Genomic DNA, 26,851 nt, shown 5'->3' on the forward strand with positions numbered 1-26,851 from the left:
GACCTATGCCCACACTGGCATTACACTGTGTCTATTCTTAGTGTATATCCAACTCTGAAGGGACACCACTTCTGGTAATCATTAAATTAAGAAACCACACATGGATTAACATTTTACAAGAGTGAACCTAATTTTACAATATGTATGTACCTAGAATAAAAGTTATACAAACAAAAATGGTATTTTAAATGTATTCTGCATAGGACAAAATAAAATACAGCAGAACAAACAGGGGGGTGAGGGTGGAGCTCACCTGAGGATGAGAACACAGGCTGCTACAAGTGAGTAAGCAAGAAGTGTACCAATAGACATCATATCCACCAGAGCCTTTAGGTCAAAAAGAAATGCCATTATAGCTAAAAAAAGAAGAAAGAAATACAGAATATGTATGAAAGTTACATATTGAGAGTTAAGATTTTTAAGGCAGCTCAAGAGGCTATGTATGGAGTTTTTATGTAGTTGACTTACAAACAGTAATACAAGTGAAACCATGGTAATGCATAAAAATGAATTTTCAAAGTAAAGACCCACATTTTTAAACTCGGTTGCCTGGAGTTAGACACCTAACTCTGTATGAGGGCATTGAAATAAAATTGGTCTCTTTGCAGAAACCCTGAGCACCCACAGCTCTCACTGTGGTTGCTCAGCACTTCCTGAGAGTCACATTTATTTGTGTACCTAAACAGGGATTTAGGTACCTACTAACTTTAGGCAACCAAGTTCACAAATTTTTTTTTGTCTACTTTTTTGTTTTCAAATATAAGACACCCGGAGAACATCTAGGAAACACTAATGAAAACCTTGCAGCCAAAATTCTCTATATACCTGCTGTGTGATTTTTAATATAGTTATTCTGGACATTTATTTAGTTGTATAGTAGGAATGGTTCTTAAGTTAAAGACAGAGGGGTAAACACAATACAATTAGGAAGGAACATAATGAAAAATACATTTTAGGAGGCCCCTCACTGCTGTCATGTAAAAATGTCATTTTCAGCTATGAAAACTGATATGTAACATAACCCTATGTGAAAACATTTCTCACTTAAAAATATAACACTTTATTTTTATTAAGGTATTGTAGAAAATTTTGGAGAATATTAATTATCAAAGAGCCAGATCCTGCAAGCGTGCTGTACATAGAACTCCTACTCAAATTCCACAGGCTGAGGGCTTGCACGGTCAGAGCCTGAAACCACAAGCTTACAGTGGGATCCAATCTACTGACATGCATGTGGATCCAAGACAGACTGGATCAGGACCTTAATCTATAACCGGTACATGTAATGTGTGTGTACTAGGCCCTAATTCAGCAAACCACTTGGGAACCTGCTTAAATCCCATTAAGCACATCCTTAAATGCTTTGCTGAATTGGTGCCTATAGACAAAAGTAAGTCAATTTAAATGTAAATTCAGGTTGAATAAAATCTTAGTATTTTTCAGGTGACTGCATGATTTTTTAATAAACAGCATTATTTTAAAAGTGGCTTATTTTACGCCTTCTCTGGCAAGGCAACTTCACTGTGACTTCCAATGTGTTTCTTCTTCTAGCCTTGCCCCATCTAGATGGCATTGACTGTTTGAGTCCTCCTTCTCCTTTCCAGTTTGCTTGAAGCAGATCCTCAGAAACATCAGAGCTAACCAGATCCTTTTGTATGACATTCATCCATCTAGTTTTGGGTCTTCTAATTCTCCTCTTACCCTCCACTTCTAAGTTTAACACCCTGTTGTCAATATATTCTTCCTATTATCTTTTTACATGCCCAAACCATCTACACCTGGATGCTGTCAGCTGTTCTATAATTGATATCACCTTCAAACCTCTCCTAATTCATTTGTTCCAAATATGGTCCATCTTAATAACTCCAAGCATCCCTCTTAACATTTTCATTTCCCTTGTACTAAAAATCCTTCCTTCAACGTCTCTTCCAGTGTCCAACATTCAGAGCCCTACAAAAATACAGCCTAATTACCATCTTAAATATCTTACTTTTCAATTTGATAGGCTTCCTCCTATTGCAGATCATTCTGCTCAGTTCTCTCCAGGCCTTTCCTGTTCTGCTTATAAGTTCATCACTGAGTTCACCATTATCCTGTACTACCAAACCTAGGTACTTGAACTTCTGTACTTTTGGTAGTGGCTGGCCCTCCAGACTTTATAGATCCGTTGTCTTCCTGCAAGTTATCATTGAATGAACAGACCATATATTCTATTTCTGCTGATTTTCATGCCATTTCTTTCACCTCTATCTCTCTAAATCTTCTTCCGCTTCCTCTTTGCTCCCTCCACAGGAACTTCATCATCTGCAAAAAGCATGCACCAGGGTGCCACTCTGGATGTTCTCTGTAAGTGCATTGAGCACCAACATGAACACAAAAGGGGCTTAGTCCAAGTCTTGATGTACTCCAACTCTTACTAGAAACTGTTCAGTTTCTCCAAGTGGCCTTCTGACTGCGATAAAAGCACCCTTGTGCATGTCCTGGAGGAGTCTGATATAGTCTTCAGATATCGGTTTCATTCCCATACACCAGATGCCTTCTCTCGGAATGTGGTCATAAGCCTTCTCAAGACTGATGAATACTATGTGCAGGGTTTTCCTCTTTTCTCTATATTTTTACACCAGCAAAGATAGCATTCACTGTTTTATTGACTTGCCTGGCATGAATCCAAAGTGACTGTCACTGATCTTTACTTCTCGTCACATTCACAATAAATAAATTGTGTGTGTATATGATAATGCATGCATTATTTTTATATTACATATATGTATGTGCGTGTATATATATAAAAAGCATACACCCTCCCACCGTCTTGATTTTATATATATCACACACACACACACACACACACGTCTTTTTGATCATGAAGAAAAACAGAAAAGATTAATTCCCCAAAATAAGACTGCAATATTACCAAAATCTGCTGGGCTAATAACTAACCCAGGAATACAATTTCTTTAATGATCGTGGAAGCACCCTACATTCACTAGTCTTTTGAACAGGGAGGTTTGTACAAAAACTATGAAGCATTCTGTGAGAAGATTTCTCATATATTTCACTGCCTAGGGTGCTCAGAGACAGCACTGACAGGCAAAGCAGAGGGACAGCAGAATGTGCATATGTTCATAAACCAAAATAAAGGAATTCGATTTAATTTTCATCCTTCCAGTCTTAAAGTGTTCCTGTACATTACAAGTCAATTTTATCATACTCTAGCTAATTATAGCATATGATTATTATATTTAAAATATCACAGCTTTTTACTTCGTATTTTTTTTAATTATAGCATTATTTGTGATCAACAAGATGCGTGACTTTATGGCCAAGAAACTTTTCAAAAATAATCTGCTTTTGAAGGTTAGCCACATTAGTATTTATACAGTACATCTCAAATTTCTGAATACACTACTAGTGGCAAGACAGAAAATAGTACATCTTTAATATTGTTAGCACCATGAATGTAGGACATATATTCATTTTGGCAAGATAAGTAAATATATTTATGTGAGCATAAGCTTTCGTGAGCTACAGCTCACTTCATCGGATGAAGTGAGCTGTAGCTCACGAAGGCTTATGCTCAAATAAATTGGTTAGTCTCTAAGGTGCCACAAGTACTCCTTTTCTTTTTGGGAATACAGACTAACACGGCTGTTACTCTGAAATATATTTATATTATCCAATGCAATCTCCATATTTCCCTTTCCCTTATATATGAGAACCTTATGCAGAGTTTAAAGGATGTTGAGCTTTGAAGCACACAAAGCATCCAGAAAAAGACAATTTCACTTTAAACAGTGTTAAAACTACCAAATATATGCTTGGAGAAAAATACTATCAAAATGGACACAAGCTTATAATTATTGTATTTCAAAATTTATATATATATAGTTCCATCAGATGAATTTTTTCCCTTAGTAGATATAAAAATTGCAAACAACTATAAATCCTTTATATAATCGATGCTTACTCAACTTCTAATTATTACTTATCAGAAGAGAAGTCAAACCTATCACAAAATAGTTGGAAACCAGAACCTAAACTTTGTTAATTCATTTTAGGTGCACATCCCACGTTGTTGCACTAAAGTGCAAATACAATTCAGGGAGATATGCAGCACTACAGATCCAGGTAATACCTCTCTCATTAGCCTGCTGCCTTTGGTAAAATATGATTGGACTGTGAGCCAACCATTTTGCTGTCCACAGAATTTCATTATCAGAATTATTATATAAGAAAAAGGACAAATACATATAATTATGTTTGACCTCACCTGTAGTTTTGACTTGATAACATAGTAAAAGGTCAAAATCCAACCTTCTTAACACTGTTTAAAACTGTGAGACTATCCATGCTCAGATTTAGTAGGAATGCCAGATTACTTTCATGCTGCATTCATCATTTTTAACAGATCTAGTAAATGTAAGCCTACAAGTTACTAGATACACATTTTCTTAAAGAAAAAAGAAAAAAAGTTACCTGCTGTATCAAAAAACTTTGTTCTGTTGGGATAAACCACCCGCCCACACAATTACACCCCCCAAACTGGCTTTGAATTTGAAGTGAGCTGTAGCTCACGAAAGCTTATGCTCAAATAAATGTGTTAGTCTCTAAGGTGCCACAAGTCCTCCTGTTCTTTTTGCGGACTAACACGGCTGCTCCTCTGAAACCTGCTCTTGTGCTGCTGCAACCAAGACTGCATATTTCCACTCATCAGTTTACCCAACTGGGAAAAACATTTTTCCTTCTCTTCTTCTGCGTCGGTTCATAATTCCACCAAAATGAAAAATCACTTTTGATACCAGATTTCCACATTTTTCCAAAATATAGCAGAAAAAGGAGCTGGTGCAACATGAAAGCAATCTGGAAAGTCAGATTAAGTGTCTCTTTATAAAGAGTAATTCTGCATTATAGATTTGTACTGTGACATAAAAAAAAAAAGACGAATTAAGGCCATTTTTTAGATTATGAACTATTTGGGGCATGACCAGGGCTTCCTTTATGTTTGTAAAGCTCTTCAAACAAAAGGGTCCTGACTATGGCTTGTAGATGCGACAGTATGATAAATAATAAATACATGTTTTAGTCTTATCTGAATCTCTTGGTCTTTATCATCTGGAGCCAGCCTACCCTCATTTTTCCATGCAAAGCTGACATTACACTGAAATCAGTAGGGTATAATTTGTGTTCCAGGTACATTAAGCAATACAAGAGATATGCATTTTGACAACAATGAAAGAGTTTAAAAAAGAAATAAATAAATCTCCACTTCGAAGTGTAGGAATTTGCACACTCAATGGTAACAGCTCCTGGAAATGTTGCTTTGATGCATTCTGTATTTGTGTACATACACACATACGTAATGATCCTAGCAAAATATCTGTACTAAAAATGGATTAGTGCCCTTTATGTGCAAAGAATGTGTAAAATTTCCTCTTTTTTAAAACCATTTTGTAGTTGCCATACTGAAGATCGTTCATAATTTTATTTCTTTTTTTGTCCCCATAACAAAAACACATTCCCCCCTAGTATTTCTAAACAATTAAATACATTATTCTCGAACTAAAATTTCCTATACCCAAACCTCACAACAGAGCATAGTCCAATGGCTGAGTTATAAAGACAGTTTTATTCCAGATGCCCCAAAGTAAATAACTTTTTGTCTGTAATGCAAAAGAAGCCAAACTTAGAAAGCACAAAAAGTTGCGAGTTCATTGACATCAAGGACACCACCGCCACCACGATTGCCATGATTTGGAATTCTTATGCCCTTCAATTAGTCAGCAATTTTATTCCCAACTTACATGCATGAGAAGTTAACAAGCAGGCCCTTCTTATAATCCATGCACGTGCATACAAGGTTCAAATCCCAGTTTGAAGAAACCTATGTTTTCAGAGCTTACCAGAGATGACCCCTGCTGTCAATGTGGCAGCAACTGGTGTCTGCCTCTTACTCACTTTGGCAAGAAACCTAAACAGTAAACCATCTCGTGCCATGGCAAACAGAATTCGGGGCAGAGGGAACATAGAGCCGAGAAGACTAGAACAGAAAAATTTAAAGTTCAAATACACATTATTAAAAGCATTGTAGTCTACTGGTAAAGTCAACTAAAACGGGAAGCTAGGAAAAGCTTATTTTCATGTTGTTTTGTTCTTTTGAACCTGTGCTTCCAAAGCACTTGAGATTACATAAATAAATAAATAAATAAATAAATAAAAGTCTGTGGTAGGAAAAAGGTTATTTTACCTTGAGACAATCATATTTTATGCTTTCAGTCAAAAGCAAACCAAAACTTGCCTGACAGTATTGGATTTCCACACACGCAATGCGTGAAGCAGTGCACCTTTCCCTACAATAATCAACTCTCAGTCTCACCTGCTACTGCACCCGATGACAAAGTAGCAATAACTGGAGTCTTCGTTTTGGAATTGATTTGAGCTAGACATTTGAAAAGCAACCCATCTTCCGCCATAGCATAGATTACACGTGGCATTGGGAAAATGGATCCAAGAAGACTGAGTAAAAAGCAAACACATGCAACATGGCAAAACACAATTCATGCAAGGTTATATCATAGAAAAGAGAAACAATGCTAATTAATGGCATGTTTCACTGAAAACAAAATTTATGATGGTAAAAATATTTATAGACCAAAGATACTACAGTTTGGACACAAATAAATTTACTTTGTTTCTGAAAACCACTAGAAGTTTAGTTCACAATTCTGTGGTAATGCAATTGCTCCATTGGAAACAGTAGTAAAATAGCTAAATAACTTTTGCCATCACTGTAGATCTTGGGATACTAGTGAACCAGGAGCATGGCCCTGGTTAACACTAGCTATGCAATTAAGCATTATTGTTCCTTGAAAGATTCTGTCAGTCAGCAACAGTGAATCACACAAGCAGTAACACCTCACACATTCTGCAGCTCCTTATGACAATGTTAATCAACAGTAACTCAAAGTAAGCGCCACACAGTTTACACTTAACCCTATTATTTCTTTCAGTTAAAGCACCCATAGCCAAGCTAATTTATTATTCCTGGTTTTATTTAGGAACTGAAGGTAAACTATTTTAAACTGTTGATATTTGCAGAATTTGAAAAGCATTTTGAACTACAGATGACTCAAAGCTCCTTCTGTATTTAAAATATTTAAAATTTGTCAGGTTTCTTCCTTTCACATCAAAATAACCATACTAACAACCCCCCGCCCAAACAAACAAACAAAACCCCACACAGTATAGCCTCTGTAACAGCCATATAACTTCTTAGCAAGCTGAAACTGAGGTTTTACTATACAGCGAGGTTGCCTTTCTTGCTACAGAGAACTGAATACATCACCTACATATATTTAGTGGGTGTGCAGCTTTTATGTTCCACAGAAGCTAAGCCACTTTAGCACTGCTTGTGAAAAGTAGCATTAAAATTAAATTAATGTGCAGCACTACCAATCATTCACACTTTAACTGGTTTTGGTGCTGATTCAGGAAACCACTTACGTACCTACTTAAAGTTAGCATGTGCTTAAGTGCCCTTGCCCATTAAAAATGCTTTCATGAATCAGGGCCAAGAAATCTGAACTTGAAAAATCAGTAATATTTCCATACTGGTATCACCAAAACCTCTACATATTTTTATTGTTGTGTCTGTGTAGAAGTTAATTATGCTTCTTGTCATCTTCAGACTGCATTCTGGTAAATAATGGAAATATATAAAACTGTAAAAATTTTAATCTCAAATGACATGGCCCAGGAGTAGGTAAGCGTTCGGATCAAAGCAATACTCCCAACATATCAGCCTACAACACTGCCAAGTAAAGGAATTAAAAGTAAAAGGTTTTTTTAAAATTAAATTAATTTAAATTAATTTAAAAAATAATTTAATATTTCATTAAAGTCAGATATTACCTCTCTCAGAATAAACTCGGGTGTTAAAAACTTTAAAATACTTTGGAAGAAAAATTAGGAGATCAATAGTTATAATTTGGTAACCAATGGTTTTACTTTCTATGTAAAGTTTTCTTCTCCGTTGCTTTTTTCTTTGCTCTAGTTTCTATTTAAACATTTGCTTTTATATTTTATGGAAGACAAATATTATAAAAATCATAAAACTGCTAGAGTCCACTTCAGGCATTACTATAGAAAATTATAATCCCAAAACTAACTGTACAAACACAACTTAGTTTACATACACAGGCCTAAGATTCTTTTAGCTTGTCATTTAGAGCTCTTTCCTTTTTTATAATCTCCCACCCCAGAGTCTTTCACTTGATTATTTTCCACAATCATTATGCTTATCTTCTGTACATGACTACTCATGGACTATCTCAGTGACATCAACAGTACTCCTTAAATAGGCAAGCCTGCTTCTTTTTTAGGCCAGCTGTTGAACCCATACATCTCCCACTTCTTGAGGCCATTTAAACCACTTTAGTAACATACATGAGCTCAGTTAGCAGAAAAGGAGACTATTAAGGCTGTTCCTAAATATAAGTATGAAGACTATTCTATTCTAATAGGTTCTTATACCACGTTACATGTGGGCTATAATATATAGGAAGATGCATGTACTGTACATATTAATACATCTCACAATCTAGTCAACTCTTCCAACTAAAATAATATATTTGGTCACACTTTATATTAAGATTACATTTAAAGTTTGCCAATGCTTAATTATTGATAGATGTTTTCATCTACTGTTACAGAGTCCAACAGGTTGTTTACAATTATGACTTACAATCACTTACTACTCATGTAGTAACGTGCTTATAATATTTATTAAATGTTAAACCTTAAGAAAATGTACCCTCAATATAAAAAGTGTGACCATACATTGAAATATATTGTATTTTTAAATTATCTTATTTCCCAATAAAATTAGTAGTTTTTTCTTCTTTACCTTGTAGACAAAGCACAGAGTGATCCCACTGCTACAACATACTTTGCAGGACCCCATCCAACATATTCAAAGGCTACAGGAAGAGGACTTTTCTCATCTAGAAGATAGTATGGCATCATAAGAGTCAAAGCTGCCGAAACACCAAAATAGGCCATAAAACAGACAAGCAGGGAAGTCACAATTCCAATAGGTATAGCTTTCTGAGGATTCCTGACTTCTTCCCCTAAGGAGGAAAAACAAACATTCTTACTCATCTAGGAAAATTTTTTCATCTTCTACTTTAATGTGCATTAACACACAGAAAAAGGTAAGTTTTGCAGTCTAAATATTAAGAATAATAGCTTTAATATTCCATATAGAGTAAAATCAATGATACAGTATGTAACCCAGGACTTTGTGGCCAGACATAGCACAAAAAATTAAGTTAAGCAAAATGAAATTATATACAGAATTGTATCTATCTATCTATAATTGCATCTATGTCATATATATAAATAAAATTTATATTTTGCTTTAGAGAGGCCAAAATCTATAATTTTCCACCTATCAATACAATTAGTCTTTGGAAAGTTGCTCTGAAATGTCCCTAGCCTCTGTTTGCTAGAAGCTGGGAATGGGCAACAGGAGATGGATCACTTGATGATTACCTGTTCTGTTCATGGCGAGATGGACCATTGGTCTGACACAGTATGGCTGTTCTTATGTTCTCTGCGAACTGCCTGCACCATACCTTCCCCGAGGATAAGTAAGTTGTTGATCTTTTACTGTGTTGAGCTTCATAAGTATTAATTGCACATTAGTCTAAAAGAAGCTCTAAGGAATATGGAGCCTCTGAGTTTGTTTTTTCTAAAGCTACAATGAAGAATGTTTAAAAAAAAAAGGCAAGATGCCTGCCATATGGGCTTAGCAGAAAGAGCTTGTGCTGATCAGTCCCCACATTCTGCCATTGCCATTGTAGCTAACTGCAGGCAAAGAGAAATTCATTCACACTGTAATTTTGTTTTTCTGTGGAATGAGAAAGCCACATTCAGGAGTGATCTCAGTCTCTTTCTAGACATGGTGATAGAGTTTAAGAGCAGAGATAGACAGACCAATACAGAGGCAGACAGGGAAGAAGACTAGGATATATATAATTACACAGTTTGACCACTAACTTTCTACTTCAAATAGAGAGAGAGAGAGAGAGAGAGAAATCTCATCTTACCAGTTGTTGCAATGCAATCAAATCCCACAAAGGCATAAAAACATGTTGCAGCACCAGCCAATGTTCCTGTAAAACCATATGGCATAAAACCACCGGCCCCAAACATGCTTGTCACGTTCTTATAGGAAGAATAATTTCTATAGAAAATTGAAATACAACAGAAAAAAGGCATTTTTAATTTGCGATAGAAGAAATCTAATAGTTTTTTATCACCAGTAACTCTACATGAACACTTTTAAAATGCGGAGTAGTCTCAAGATAAGGATCTTTTTACAAAGCTCTCAGTACAAAATACCTTTGTATGATGTTTGAGATAAAGATCTTCCATCACCAAAAATTCATTAACAACAGAAAAAACTGGATTATCAAATAAACATTACAAATCCTGGTCCTGCTCCCATTGGAACTAATGGCAAAACACCCACTGACTTTAATGGCACAGGATCCGGTCCAATATCTTGTTGTTAATCACATCCTGTACTGCAGTTAAATAGCTATCTTTAGAAATATACACCGATAGCTTCCCAGGTGGCTAAGGCTGAGATTAGTAAAAGGCAAAAAAGTAATTAGTATAAAATTTAATTCTGTTTCAGGACACAAGTCTACATTTCCCAACAAAACAGTAAATCTAAACCTGTTGCTACAATGCATAGGCTACCAGAGATGCATGTACACCAGGAGCTGTCATCAGAAGCTGCTTAAAGTAGGAACAAGAAAAATGGAAGAAAATTGACAGATGAAAAGGAAAAAAAAACAATTACCCTGTCTGTGCTGTGAGGTTTATGAGAGATTCTTCACTTATTTTCCAGTTGTCAGCTTCTCCTTTCACAAAACCAGAAATCATAACAAAGAGGAGAACCAAGATGTTAACAGCAGTGAAGATCTTATTCACCCATGCAGATTCTTTTACTCCAAAAGACAGAAGACCTATGAAATACAAGAGGGGATTTTAAAGAATTAACATCTCCTTTAGGAAGTAAAATAGCATCTTTAATAATGCATACATGCTAACGTGACTAATTTTAGTATTTAGTTAATGATACTAGATCTATAGCTTTTAGGTGTTGGTACTAGGTTAATGAGCACTTCAATACTATGATAGACACTGTATAAAAACTGTAAAATGGAGACTATTTTTAATCCTCTCTCTCTCCAAAGGCTGATGACTGTCTTCTTGACTGACATTAATTCCATTTCTAATCCAGCAGGCAAAAAATATATATGGGAAGTGTAGCTTACTTCGTTCCTGTGCCCCCAGTCCATACTTCTATTTGGGATAAAGGAACTTCTAGGCTTAATAAAACTAACATAAACATTAGGAATCCACTGAATTCAAAAATGCACATTCATGATTAAACTCTTGAAATGATTAGACAGTCTATTAAAAATTACATTTGATTTTATACACACACACACACACAACAAATGAAAAACACTTATCAGATTTAATTCTTCTTCCATGCAAGTGTAGGATATAGTCTTGCTAGCACGTGTGTGAGTTAGCAAAAAAGAGAGGCATTCTCTCTGTCCATAATTATTTGAATTCTCTGTCTACAGTACACATGGTTCAGGAACTGGCACCACGCTGACTTTTAGATTCTCATGTAGAATAGTAAAAAAAAATTAAATTTAGAATTTTTGATTTAAAAAAGTCAAACGTTTTAAATGCATGTTTTTTCTTCCATGTTTTGACCAGTTCTAATCTAATGTTATCAATGCACATCCCAGAGCTGTCCCTAATTCCTAGAATAATGGGGCCATCCAGTAGGTGAGTGGTTTTCAACCTTTTTTTCATTTGTGGACCCCTCAAACATTTTGAATGGAGGTGCGGACTCCTTTGGAAATCTTAGACATAGTTTGCAGACCCCCAGGAATCCATGGACCACAGGCTGAAAACTACTGATACAGATTATTAAAATAATTAAAGGACAACCATCCATTTAGCTCCTAAACAACTTTGATTTAGAGAGTTTCTTGATCTTTTGTATTGTTGTGCAAATCAGGATATAAAATAAATGTATCTCTACATAGCAGACTACTCTATTTGCACAATCTGAACATTTTCCAAGGGAGACCCTGCTGTGAAGTTAGACAGGGGACAGTTGAAGCCTGGTCTGTAGTTTAGCAGAATACAAGATGACAAATTGGGATGGGGAAACATGAAATACAGTAGAAAAATCTCACACCATTTCTCTGTGAAATAAAGTATTTCCAATAATGCCACACCTATATGCTTCCCCTCATTATTTAGAGATTAATTCTGAAAATTTTAAGCCTATCAAGATAATGTCTAAATGAAATTTCTGATTCTGTTAATGCAACATAAGACACATTCTCAGAAACTATGGAACTATCATAAGAGCTGCTCAAGTTTTCTTTGTTGGTGGTATTTTTATTGGCAGAAGAAGTAAATTGTTTTGTAGACCTTTAAATCTCCCTCTTACCCCAACCCTCCTAGAAAGGAGTTTCTCAATGGACCTAAAATGATATGAAATCCAGCATGCAAAATGTCTTAAAAATGAATCTCCATCTGTAGAAAGAAAACATGAATGAACAGGTTTCCATGGACTATTCGTTTGGACAATAAAAATAAAAATGTGTGAGTGGGGATCTTCACAAACTTCTCCTGCTCCCACTGAAGGCCATTCTCACCGATAGGAGACCTGGGCAATTGTCTAGTGTGCTATAAAGTAGGGTGTGATATTCTCCATGAAACACCTGTCACTTTGACACTCCCAGTGCTGTAGCTTTGCTTAGCACTGAAACCAATGAGCTGGCACTACCCGAACTGCAGGACACCCCCAGATTCGACTCTTCCTCCTCCTCTCTCAGTGGCAGAGATCTGCAAAGTTATTTTATGGCTGGTTCAGCTGTAGTGGGGAAAGTGACTTGAGGGCAGAAGAGGAAACGAATGGAGAGGGAAAGGGAAGGAGAGAAGTGATGTCTTAAGACAAGGAGAATAACAACAGGATTTGGAAGAACAGAAGACACAGAGAGAGAACACAAATGAAGAGGGGACTAGACAGAAAGAAAAACAATGGTCTGGCAGCTACTACCTAAATTTAAGAAGCAATGCTTTCTGATTGATTGACAACAACTGGGGAGGCCCACTTCAGATAAAGAATGGTAAGAAAACAGAAGAAAATATAGATAAGTGGAAAAATTAAAAAAATAAAACAAAAAACCCAGGCATCATTCCTTTCATCTTTGAAACTCTCTCAAATTAAAGACTTTTCCAGAATTTGTCTTTCTCTGCAGCAGATGGCCATCATCCAAGTTAGGATTACTATTGCTACTAATTAAGTTTCTTCTCTTTCCATTTCTCACACTCTCTTGTCTTCCCCATTTCAGGCTCAATCAGTTGTACTGATTGATTTCCACTGCACTCCCTAAGATGTTAAAATGACCAATTAAAAAAAAATGGATTCTAGAAATTTCTCCCTACCAGAGCCATCAAATCTGGGACAGCCAACTGACAGCAGCTGGAACTGTACATGTATTAAAAGGGAGCCCAAATTTCTTGTCTTTTTGAGAGCTTTTTGACCACAAGACAACCCTGATTCTCACTACTAAGGTTCACTAGATGAACAATTCCTAGAAGATGGAAGGAAGGAGGAAGCTATCCAATACTGTCACAAACTGTGTAAACATAAAATTGGTATTCTCGACATTTTTAGCTGTTACAAACAATGTGATTTTGCTTTTTCCTGTTACTCTGGATAAATAAAAAGGCAGATAATATTTTATCTACCAGGGTTAAAGGTCTGGAATTATTACTCCAGACTTCTCGCTAGATTTTTTTTAATATGGTTGTCTTTTTTTCCCCCTCCCTCTTCCCCTGCCCCTTCTTCTTCATCATCTTCTTCCTCTTCCAGGACCCAAACTGTAATCTTTCCTCCAGGCCATACTCCTTTGGCAATGTCTTAGTAAGAGAATAAAAACTGAACTGTAAATGCAACTGTCTGATTTCCATTCCGTAGAGCAGCAGCCAGGATGGCTAGTGTCTGCTCAGAAGGGAAAAGTAGCCCTTTTGCTAGTGGCCACAGAGTACTGCCTAAGCATTCTCTAGCAGTTCTCTTCTCAGCAGCAGCATGCATGTCTTTTGAACCAATTCAATCACCCGAATATAACATAGCTCAAAAGAATGAAATCTGATAGGGGGATTTTGAGCATGCTAAGTGGGCTTCAGTGTCTAAATGAAGTTGTTGGCTATTCCCTAACAGAAACTCAACTGGAAAAGAATTTTCATGAGACTGTAGCAATTGTAACAACTAATTTAAAACAAAAAGAGATGCATATAATTTTAAAAATAGGTTATTAGCTTGTTAAATCTACAGAAATTCACCGTACACAACTGGCAGCAAGAGGTACCGGTAGCTGAGTGGGAAGAAATAACCTTATGATTTAGTGTTCTGTAAAAACTCATCTTTATTTATTTCCTCAGCTTCATTGTCAGACCAAACCTCTGTTTTCCTCCTAATGACCAAATTTCATTTTAAATTTGCAAAGAAAATTACTCCTATAAAATGTATATACAAAGAAAAGGGGGAATTTCTTAGGGCCAGGTGATCTAAATAGTAAATGTGCCAATAAATGGCTAAATGACACTTAATGATATTCAGACAATGATTGTCATCCTATTACCTCCATTGCAGTCTGACTCCATAATGCTGCAATTCCAACAACCGCTGATAATGTCAGTAATTCACAATCAAAGAAAAAACATTTACAAGACTCATAGGATTGTGCACTCAAAATTATTGCTGCTTGAAAATTAGTCCAATTAGTTTCCAAAGTAAAACTATCCTTTTCTCAGGGCTCTGATTCATTTTCTGCTGCTTGTTTATGGCAGAGGCAAATATGCTGCTGTTCACTTTTGTCAACAACCTCACAAACTTCTGGGTAAAATTTCCAAAAATACTTAATTGATTTAGGAGACAAAGCTCAGTGAGACTTAAGCTTCTAAGTGCCTAAGTCTCTGTTGAAAATAGGACGTAGGCACTTTTGAAAATGTTATCTTCTGCCATCTTTTATTAAAAATAAATAATGAATAAGACAGAGCGCATTAATGCATCAAAAATGCATGTTTACCCACATAAGAAAAATCCTGACATTACTGTAACCTTTATCCTCTCTTCCCTCTACATTATTCTTATTTTTTTAGGCCTGGTCTACATGAGAAAGTTTCACCAGTCATGCCACCCTGTGCAGACACTCTTATTCTAATCTGAGAATACAAGTGTCCTGACTGGGGATTATAGCAATTTTATAACTTTATAACCAATTTATAGTCTAACTTTCCTGTGGAGACAAGCTCTTAGTTGATTGGTTGGGTCAGGTATCTATTTCGATTGGTAACTCTTCAGGGCATGGGCTGAGTCATCTATCTATCAAGTATCTAGCATTCTTTTGATGCAAATAAATAATAACGAATACTACCATTCTAAATATGCATACTGTTTCATATTCTGCATCATCAAAACATGAGTGACTTTTACTTATGCGGAACAGCCACTCTGCATGTAAAAACTAGCCGTGTTTATTTTCATTTCTGAGGGAACCAGATCCCCATGGAAACAAACTATGGTTAATAGTTTAGTTGTCTGGTGCCAGTGGCTGGGATTTCCTATTGTAAAGTGATGCATTAGTAAAGATGTAATCGAAACAAAATTATTTATTGTTGTCAAAAGCAAAAATCCAGTTAATTTTACCAAAGCTCACTGGTATCAAGGAGTATCGGAAAATAAAGTAGTAACCTAACAGCATGCAGAAACAACCTATCCATTCTCCACGCTCAGAGTGCTGAAGGTTCACATTGGATGGATGGATGGACTGTGCTTGTGTCTTGGAGTTGCCTATTAGCTGACACAAATTCTAGCCTGTATAATTCTTTTGTAGACTGGAAGTGGGAAAAGTTAAGTTGTACTAAGGAAATAGCTTGTGAGGAAAGGATTAAATGAAAAGTTAAGTCCAATATCCACCAAGAAACAATACTTGGTTTGTGGCCAGTACATTATAACATTGAATCACAAAGTTTAAGCTTGTGATATTGCTGAAAATACCCACTGCCTTTAGAACAACCAAAAAGAAAAAATACAAATGCTGTCTAACTATTCTTTTATTGTCCTTTCTACATTATGGATTTTACACAAAAGCTCTCATAGCTGATTACCTCATGACTTAGATGAAGTTAAAAAAATGTGTGTATATATTTGCTTCTGATTTATAGAGCCACTATATCAATGCTCTCTATGCATTTCTCTAAAATATAAACAGTATCTTGATAAGAGAAAACATTAGAACTATAATTCATCCTTTTTTATTGCTTGTATAAAGATAGTCGCAGAATCTGTTCCCTGCCTCCAATACATTCTCTATTATTAGTCACCATGACATTCCTAATGTAAAGAGATTTCTATTTCTTACCTGCCAGAAGCAATATCAGACATACTGCAAAAAAGTCTGGATACTCTGCTAGACCAGAAAAATCCATTCTGAAGTAGGTTCTGAAAAACTGACCAATTTGTTTTCCAAGAAGTTCATCAAAGGTGCCACTCCACGCTCTTGCAACACTGGATGTACCTTCATAAAATACCCCCCCAAAAATAGGATTTTGTACAAACACAATCATACAACAGTTAGTACTATAGAAAGAACATGTTGCTATTTGTATTTAGAAAGATACAATTATTGTTAAACAAGTGGGCTTTTTCTCCATAGATTTTATTATAGCAATTCATACCTACAAAATTATAGTATAATATATTAAGCTACAGTAACCATATCCCAATTTACTGCATTAGAAAAGTTCAAGTAAACTCTTCTATAATAGCTAACTTTGATAGCATAATAATCAATAATAATTTTTCATTTAGAGTACTTTTCATTATATTATATTTTTATTTAATCCCAAAACATTCTGCAAATTTCAACTGATATAAAATTAACTTCCCTCCTTGCTAGAGTGCAGCCACTTATAAGGTGAAACATGGTATGTCTTTAACAATGCACAGTAATACAACACAACAGTTTAGGACAGGAGGTGAAGAATAGTTTTTCCAGCTGGAATTACAGAAGTTTTATTAGGCAGAATGAAATTGCCGGAGTTTGAATTTACCCAGCATGCAAAGGTTAATCCCCAACCCTTGAAAAAATGCTACAGAACCACAAGCAATCAAGACCACATTTTTCTATCACTCTCAAAAAGCAACATCCCCATCAGCAGAGTGTCCCCTAATACAATACTTGGATGTACTGGGTGAGTTGTGACATAAGCCATGGTCTTGCAATTGAACCTGCACATGTGGATATGTGCACCCACACAGTACATCATTAACTTAATTGACTCTTAATTGACTCTGTGCAGTTACACGATCACTGTACTGGAAGGAAGCATGATACTTGAGTCACAAATATCACTTCTTCCCTTCTTCCTGACTTACCAAGGTGTCTCTCTGAATCTCTCCCATCTAAACACTGACATTTCCTAGTCCCAACTAGCTTCATATACAATGGGATATCAGCCCAAAGCTGGTATGTCTGCAGGACACTACATCATTGATGGAGTTACATCAATTGATACTTATATTTCATGATTTGTTTTCAAGTGTAGTTCTACGCTGATGGCACCGTCCCTAGATCTACTTCCTGTTTGTATCCAGAGACATTTATACTTACTGCTTTTACTCCAACTAGCACTGTAGAGCCAACACAGCAATGAGAAACTGAATTAGATTCTATTTCTTCTTTTGCATCATCAACAGAATTGTTTGCCACTATTTTCCAATTAGGCACACTTACTTAAGCTGTTGAAGAGAATGGATTTGCAAAGGCATCACAAAGTACCTATTTTGGCTTGAAGAAGCTTTATTACAGGGGATGATGCATGAGAAGGAAATAACCCAGCTTGACTATCAGATACCAGGGTGTGTCTGAAGTAGTAGCAGTTAAGAAAAAAGAAAGAAAGAGCCCAAACCTAAATTTTATTTTTAGTTTTCCCAGTCACCCCGTCAGTTTTACACTGGTCTCCCAAACTTACCTATAACATATGATAAAATGAGATTCCAGCCAGTGATAAAAGCCCACAGTTCACCAACAGTTACGTAAGTATACAAATATGCAGAACCAGTCTTGGGAACACGAGCACCAAACTCAGCATAGCAAAGACCTGCCATCACAGATGCCAAGGCAGCAATGAGGAAAGAAATAACAATACTAGGTCCAGAATCTGCTTTTGCGACTTCTCCAGCAAGTACGTAAACACCAGCACCAAGAGTGCTTCCCACTCCCAGAGCTATAAGGTCCACAGTGGATAAACATCGGCATAACTTGGAATCTTCAAGACTGTCCACAGAGACAATTTTTCTTCGCAACAGACACCGAACAAATGACAGAACTGGTCCACAGGGTATCATTTTGGATGAGGAACTAGAAATATAAAATAGGTCATTAAAAAACATAGAAGGTATAATATAAACAAACAGTCACAATTTAACCTTCCAAAAGCCACTTTACTGATGGATAATAAATTTTGCATTTAAACAAAATTGTGGGTCATTAGCAATAAATAGTTTATACAGAAATGTCTCCCTACCACCTCTTTTCATTGCTTTGTTAGACTCCGTTTACTTTCTGACTTAGCTGACTGACTGGAAATGTAAAATATACTATATGACAACTGATTGTGATTACAGTTTAAAAAAAACTCGAAGATGAGAGTCTGCAAGCTAATAAAAACACTTTAGAAAGATTCTGTGGTGACACACAAAAGATACTACTGGCGGTTGGGTATCTAAAGACAAGGAGAAAGATGGTTAAAGAAATATGAATTGTCTGAATGTGACTCAACATACCCTCCTTACAAGACACGATCACATTCATGCATGTATCCTGTTCCATGAAAGTAAACAGAATTACAGTGATTTCTCAATAAAACAGAAGAGGTACCAACCTTACCCCACTTTTGTTTTCAGCTTACACACTCTTTTCAGAAAATTTCCATCATATTTAAAACTTAACATATGGTAAAACAAGAACAAATAACGTAATTTTATTATTGATGGCTTGCCCTCAACCTTCCCTACAACAGAACCAAAGCGGACAACTACTGCCATATCATACAACCTGTAAGCTGCTTTACCAATGACATAATTAGGAGAAGGAGCAGCACCAATATACCTAAGGATTTTGTATTTTCAGATTCCAAATAGCACTCTTTTATAAAAACTATTTTGATGGAGCCAGAGCAATTCATGATTAGATTCATACTACATGGAATTTGCTTTTAGAGTTCTCTTTAGTGAAAGCGGTTTAATGTCAATTTTTGGAAGGCTTGTTTCTCTCCCTTCTTCTATCAACAGCATCCCAAAAAGTAATTAATTCTGGAATATGACCAAAGAATTTAACCTTGTAATTATCTAAAGAAGATTTAAAAAACACAATAAAAATGTTCATTTACCATATAGTAACTGTGGTTCTTCAAGATGTTGTGGTCAGATCACACTGCAGGTTCGCGTGCACGAGATTGGATTGTTTTGAATAGCAATGTCCGTTGATGCCATGCACATGCCCTGTCCTCCTCATGCTCCTGTGCCTGGACATTAAAGATGGAGCAGCTCCAAGCCTCCCTCCATTCCCTCACAATTCAAAGTCCTTGTTGCTGAGAACTCCAAAAACAGAAAAGTGCAGGTTGTGGGGATCTCAAACACCAGTTACCGTAGGGTATATAGCTGTTCTCTCTACAAGAACATGTCAATGTGGCTCTCACTACAAGTAACTGGAAGGCTGTATCCCCTCAGGATGGTGGGAACGAGGTGCATCAGTTAAATATACTGGTTGTAGTTTGGTATCCTGAATTTGACATCTGCTCTACCCAGGAGTGTCAGAACCTTGGTAGAAGTGGGAGTGCCATGAAGTCCTGCCCCCTGCTCCTCTCATCCCCGCAAGGCCTTGCCCCCGAGCCAGGCAGGAAGCCAGAGTCAGGCCGTGTTAAGACCTTCCACCTGCCGTGGGCAGGGGGCCAGGGGGCCCAAGAGCAGTCCATAGCCAGTGTCCCCTCCCCAGGGCAGGTGGAGGTCCAGGGCTCCCCACAGTGGCCTGTGCTTCCTGGGCAGCTCTTACACCCAGCTCCAAATTCCAGCCTGACCAGGGAGTGGGGCCTCCTGGGGAAGAGGCACAACAGGGGTGGGGCCACAGAGAGGGGCTGGGCCTTGTGGCGAGGGGAGTTAACGCCCACCTTAGCTCACCCCACCGGGAAGAGGCTGGTATTGATGGCAGGAGCTGTGCTTCACGGTGTGGGAGCTGATCACCTTATCACCACTCCACGCCTGCCCAAGGCTTACAGTTTGGGGGGCAATGCAGACTCCTGCCCGAAACTACACCCATGTTTAAAAGTGGGTGAGCATGGCCCCTCTGGCTTCTCCAGTTCCAGCACCCCTGGCTTTACCCACTAAGTCCAGTGCATAATGCTTGATAAAGGTCAGTGGATTACTCCATGTTGCTGCCTGGCAGCTCTCACAAATTGGCACATTTCTGAAGGAGGCAGAGGATGTTGTTGCATGGGAAAGGTACAGCAGAGTTCAAGCAGCAAGACTCAGCAACCAGCTGGTAAGTTGGCAAGAGACACTGTGATATCAATTTTGGTATCCTCTGCAAGGAGAAGGCTTGACCTTCAGAATGCCTGGATGTGGCTATAAACAGATGGGGTGACGGTTTTTGGCAATGTAATAAAGCAGCATCCTGGGCATATGTAGTGTGTGTAATTTCTTTACTTCCTGTGCCAAATGTGGCTTCAGGAAGAAAACTGGCAGGCTGGTCGACTGATGTAGATGAAATTCTGAGACCCCCTTAGGAATGAACGTCAGGTGAGGTATCAGCACTTCCTTGTCCCTATGGAATGTAATATAGGGGGTTCAGCTACCAACTTCCAAAGCTCACTCTCCCTCCTGGGTGAAGGGATCTTTGTGCAATACCATTGAGAAGGAATACACCAGCATTCAGAAGGAGGAATATATCTCCTCATTGAAGGGCAGTGCTGAGGAATGTATGGAGCTGGTACCGGCTGCCTCTTTGGTACCCAGGACATCTCCAGACACTGCTATTCCAAAAAAATCCAATCTTGTGCACATGAGATGCATGTGAGCCCATGATCGAATCCACACTAACATATACTCAAATGAACAAATGTACATTTATAAAAAACGTTGCAACCCAATTGATCGTAAATTGTTTTGCAAACTAATTACAGTATATACATCCATCATTGCATCCACCACTGAAAGGAAGTTATATGTGGGACAGTAAACAAACGCTGTTTAACAGCATATAGCAACAAAAGTATAGGATAGAAGTGAAGACATTAGGCAAAGCATGGTAGGGAGAATACACTTGCTCCAGTTGAAGTTTGGCCTTCACATTGAAGCTAACACCCGCAATCACATGAAAAGTGCCAAAGGAGCTCTAGTGACCATTCGCCACAAGTAGTCAGAAGCTTGGTTTTAAGTGTTATTGTCAAGGTTCCTTCCCCACTCTGAACTCTAGGGTACAGATGTGGGGACCTGCATGAAAACCTCGTAAGCTTACTTTTACCAGCTTAGGTTAAAACTTCCCCAAGGTACAAATTAATTTTACCCTTTGCTCTTGGAATTTCCACTGCCACCACCAAACTTTAACTGGGTTTACTGGGAAACGTAGTTTGGACACGTCTTTCCCCCCAAAATCCTCCCAACCCTTGCACCCCACTTCCTAGGGAAGGTTTGGTAAAAATCCTCACCAATTTGCATAGGTGACCACAGACCCAAACCCTTGGATCTGAGAACAATGAAAAAGCATTCAGTTTTCTTACAAGAAGACTTTTAATAGAAGTAAAGGCATCACCTCTGTAAAATCAGGATGGTAGATACCTTACAGGGTAATTAGATTCAAAACATAGAGAATCCCTCTAGGCAAAACCTTAAGTTACAAAAAAGACACACAGACAGGGATAGTCATTCTATTCAGCACAGTTCTTTTCTCAGCCATTTAAGGAAATCATAATCTAACACATACCTAGCTAGATTACTTACTAAAAGTTCTAAGACTCCATTCCTGTTCTATCCCCGGCAAAAGCAGCATCCAGACAGACACAGACCCTTTGTTTCTCTCCCTCCTCCCAGCTTTTGAAAGTATCTTGTCTCCTCATTGGTCATTTTGGTCAGGTGCCAGCGAGGTTACCTTTAGCTTCTTAACCCTTTACAGGTGAGAGGATTTTTCCTCTGGCCAGGAGGGATTTTAAAGGGGTTTACCCTTCCCTTTATATTTATGACAGTTATCCATAAGGGCTTGTCATATGAACCATTTGTGAGCAGCAAGCTGGGGTGTCAATCTACCACACATAGCCTGGTGCACACTAAAAGTTCCACGGTGTGCTCTGATCTTCTTTGCTGTGAAATGGAAGTAGACTAAAGTGCTATGGAATCCTGCTGCTGTGCATTAAAAGTCCTGTAGTGTACTTAGTTTGATATACTCTCATTTCAAAGTGGGGTGGATCAAAGCACATCATGGGACTTTTAGTGAATAGCAGTGAGGTCCACACTTTTAGTGGCTGGCTGGCTGGCTAACACAACACAGATTTACACCACAGTTTGCCATGGACTAACTGTTCCTACAGACATGGCTTAAGATAGCACCTCTAACCAGCCCAGCTTAAAAAACATACTGAGGCATTGATTATTGATTAACCAGGGCGGATAAAAATCTTTTTTTTTTTTTTCAAAAAAAATCAGATTTTTTTAATTTAAATCGGATTTTTTTGATAAAATGTTTTTGAGGAAAAAACCTATCTAAAGATAGTTTTAATTAAGATACATTATAGCTCAAAGATACCATATCATAGAATAGGGATTATAAATTCTAATTCTATAGTATGAGACAATATATTCATGTAATGTTTAAGAAAAGTTTTGTAAATGAATTCCAATAGTATGGATTAGGGACCCAATCTTATGGGGTTCCCAGGGCTCCTGTATACATTATTTAGGTTAATCTTTCTATCTACCCAGTGGGACTCAGTCTAGAAGATACCGTCAGAGATGCTTAGTTTTGCAGTTCTCGAACTGTGGATTTGTGTCTCCAGAGATAACATGCTTGTTAACAGCAAAAAGGTTTTAAATAAATAAATATATATATAGTGAGAGAGAGGTGAGAAATAATGGCCCTCAACCCTACTGTCCCTCTGCAAATTTGTGTACACAGAGTCAATCCCTTACCTCTCTCTAAAAGTGCATAAGTTTCAAAAAGTTCAGTGAATAGAAGATTGTTGGAGGTGGAATAAATCTGGACAAGGAGAAGAAGTCTGGAGATAAATGTGAGAAGGGAGGGACAGGCAGTAGAAACAAAAGTGAAACTGTTTGAGCAGCATATTCCAGAAGTCTGGAGGTCTTTCTGAGTGTAGCCTTCATTGATTTGAGAGCTACCATACCATTCTCTCACTAGAAGGGAAAACCTATAATGCCAGCAGGCAGTAAAAGAGACCCAGTTTGGGAATATTTTAATGAAGTTCCTCTACCTGTGGGTAAGACAGGCATGTGTGCAAATTGCAAACAGTGCAACAAAGTAATGCAAGGCCTGGTTTCCCGAAAGAAACAACAGCATGAAAAGTGTTCCTTCTCAGGAGGAAGCTGCGTTGAAGATGATGAAAGGAACACGTCTAAACATGCAGGATCTTCAAGTTGGTAAACCTTTTTATTTCATACTTCTTTCTTAAGGACTGCCTGTCTTCCTTCTGGACTATTCTTGAATTCTCATGTTTGAGCAAAAAATATAGTTGTTATTCTATGGTACTATCATTTTAGATGCAGTTGTGATAAAAAATAAATAGCTGAAATAGGCAGATCTTCCTTTTACAATTTCACCTTTAAAGTAGTACCGAGTGTCAGTGAACGCAATGAGTAATACAAGTGAGCAGTATGGTAATAATAATTAAATAACTGCATTGACTTATTTTGTTTAGGAGAATCCATCCTCAACATACAGGATTCTGAAGACTATCCACTTTCAAGATCACCATCATTTTCTACAGTTTCAGAGTTATCTGCCAATGATAGTGTTTTAGTCACATCATGTATGTCACATAGCCACTGTATATCACCTGTAGCAAAAATAAATAAATAAATAAAAATTCCATCATCCAGAAACAACCATAGTTAATTTGTGATAAGAACCAGGAGATTAGAAAAAGAGGTAATTGATGAAAAAATTGTTCGGTTTGTTTATGTAACAAACTCTCCTTTCCGTATGATTGAGAACTCACACTTCATTAACATGGTTCAGTCATTAAGACCAGGATACAATCCACCCAACAGAGCAGATGTCGCAGGCAAATTGCTGGATAAAGTGTATGAAAGAGAAATTGAGCAGCGTGCAAAAGGTCTAGAGGATGAAATTGTTAACCTGAATCTTGATAGGTGGAGCAATGTCCACAATGATCCTGTTGTATGAGCTTGTGTGACAAAAGAAGAAGAGAATGTCTTCCTTACAGAAACAATTGATACATCAGGAAATTCATGCACAGCAGAATACTTACAAGAAGTAGCAGTAAAAGCTAAAACAAACTGTGAAAAAAAATTCAAATGTCTAGTTGCTTCGTCACAGACAATGCTGCAAATGTATCCAAGATGAGAAGAAATTTAGAAGAGAGTGAAGAGAGTCCCAAGCTAATAACATATGGTTGCAGTACTCATTTGATGCACTTCCTAGCCAAAGACTTCAGTGTTCCAGAAATAAAGGCTAATGTTGTTGAAATTGCAAAATACTTCCGTAACAACCACTTTGCAGCGGCTGCTCTGAAAAAAGTGGGAGGAACCAAGCTAATTCTCCCACAAGACGTGCGATGGAACTCAGTAGTGGACTGTTTTGAGCACTAGATCAAGAACTGGCCTAATCTGATGACAGTTTGTGAACAAAATCGTGAAAAAATAGATGGCACTGTCATCGCCAAAGTTCTCAACATTGAGCTTAGGAGAAATGTTGAACCAGGGCTTTGGAGCGGAGCCCAGAGCTGGAGCGCAGAGCAGTGGAGCTGCAGGTTTTTGCCCGGAGCTGAAGCGGAGCCGAAGCACAGAAAATCTTGACTGCTCCACTGCTCCAGGGTTGTTGTTTTTTCATTTTCAGTCCAAAATGAATGATATTTAGCAAGAAAGTCCTAAAGGCGCCAAAAAGTTTCAGATTATATAACAATTGATATTAACATTTACTTTACCACTTTACGTAATATGTCACAGTTATCCTCACTTCGGCCGAAATCAAGATTTAATGTACATATACAAAATTACGAAGTTTTTGGAGATATGTTTTATTAAAGAATCAGATAATTATCAGACATCCGGCAACACTGCAGACTGCTCCCACCCTTGTGCCAAGGTTAGGCGAGTATGCACTCGCGTAGATTAGTTAGATTAGTATGTGTTGATACTTCTTTTGTAAGGGTTGATCAATGAGATGTGCTGAGTGCTGCGATTACGGAAAAATGTGATGCAAGACGCAACATTTAAGATATCACAAACAGGTATATTGCAAAAAAAATAATGTTTTTGTTTATTGATATATGAAGATATCACAAGAGATATTAACCACTTAAGCTCATTTCTCACATGGGCTCCCATTACTGGTACATTTGTTCATTTGTACATGCTCCCGTATCACTCTGGCGGACTTATTTTATATGTCATCTGTTAAACGGTCTTTTGGTAGCGCTGTTTGTAATTTTAAATTTACTGAAAAAGTCGCGTGCAGCAGGCATATAAATATACAGTAAACATTTTTGCATAAATTAAGAGTGATTTTTGTGATATATCCAGAGTGAGTGGAAAATGTCCAACACAACTTTGGGGGTGAATCCTTAGGTCATTTTAAGAAAAAAACATTTCTGTGAACACGTGTCCTAAAATTCTTCCTAAGGGAGCTACAGTCCCTTCAAAGAGGTGATGAAAAGTTAATTTCTGATTAATATCTCAAAAACGCTTTAATATAAAGTAATGAAATTATGTCTGTGTCTAAGCATTAGTATGTGCTACCATATTACATCATCCAAAATTATTTAAAACGTAGGCGTCCTAAATGGCGGTTGGTCATTTTTATTTCATATTTCAAGATAGGCTTGTCGTCGACTGCCCCTGGCTACGAGCGGTAATATTATGTTCCATAATAAGTTAAGAATTTTTGGTTATTATTTATTATTACGTTTAAAATTTATGGTTTCAAAGTTGAAAAATAAGTAATAAGTAAAATTGTTTGTATCATTCTAAGCATCTAAGCAGATTAAAATTTTTAAACAGTTTTCTCGGAAATGGTTAATTATACAAAATAAATTAAGAGTACCATTTTAATGCATGTTTTAGCATTAAATCATATTCCTGGGTCGTATCTGTTAAATAGTCAAAGATTTAAAAAATATTAAATAAAATTGGCCCAGTCCCCCTAGTTCACGACGCCTGTAGTTTAAATCATTTTATTTGAATGATGTTGTATGATAGAACATTGGAAATAAACTTTAATGGGAAAGGGGATTCAAATTGCAAGCACAGTCCTTTTAGTAAAGAGAGCAAATTTTCGGAAATACGTTTTTCCTTCATCAGGCTGGAAGCATTATACAAGATAGAACCCATTATTTGCTGTACCTTGTATTATCTATTCAGGCTGATGAAGCAAAAACATATTTCTGAAAATTTGCTCTCTTTACTAAAAGGACTGTGCTTGCAATTTGAATCCGC

General features: G+C 37.2%; 1 protein-coding gene across 1 annotated transcript in view; it reads right to left on the bottom strand.

Moving 5' to 3' along the window:
* Positions 1-26,851, bottom strand: part of SLC7A2 (solute carrier family 7 member 2) — a 107,309-nt gene that overhangs the window by 9,551 nt on the left and 70,907 nt on the right. Inside the window, exons 2-8 of the mRNA XM_074951334.1 lie at positions 18,145-18,533; positions 16,533-16,688; positions 10,868-11,033; positions 10,107-10,243; positions 8,903-9,125; positions 5,901-6,037; positions 254-356 (exon numbers count right to left, since the gene is read on the bottom strand). Coding sequence (XP_074807435.1) covers positions 254-356; positions 5,901-6,037; positions 8,903-9,125; positions 10,107-10,243; positions 10,868-11,033; positions 16,533-16,688; positions 18,145-18,520 — 1,298 coding nt within the window. The 5' untranslated portion in view covers positions 18,521-18,533. The remainder of the gene's footprint in view (positions 1-253; positions 357-5,900; positions 6,038-8,902; positions 9,126-10,106; positions 10,244-10,867; positions 11,034-16,532; positions 16,689-18,144; positions 18,534-26,851) is intronic.

The sequence above is a fragment of the Natator depressus genome, chromosome 4, assembly GCF_965152275.1.
Source record: "Natator depressus isolate rNatDep1 chromosome 4, rNatDep2.hap1, whole genome shotgun sequence".
In the NCBI taxonomy this organism is placed as follows: Eukaryota; Metazoa; Chordata; order Testudines; family Cheloniidae; genus Natator; species Natator depressus.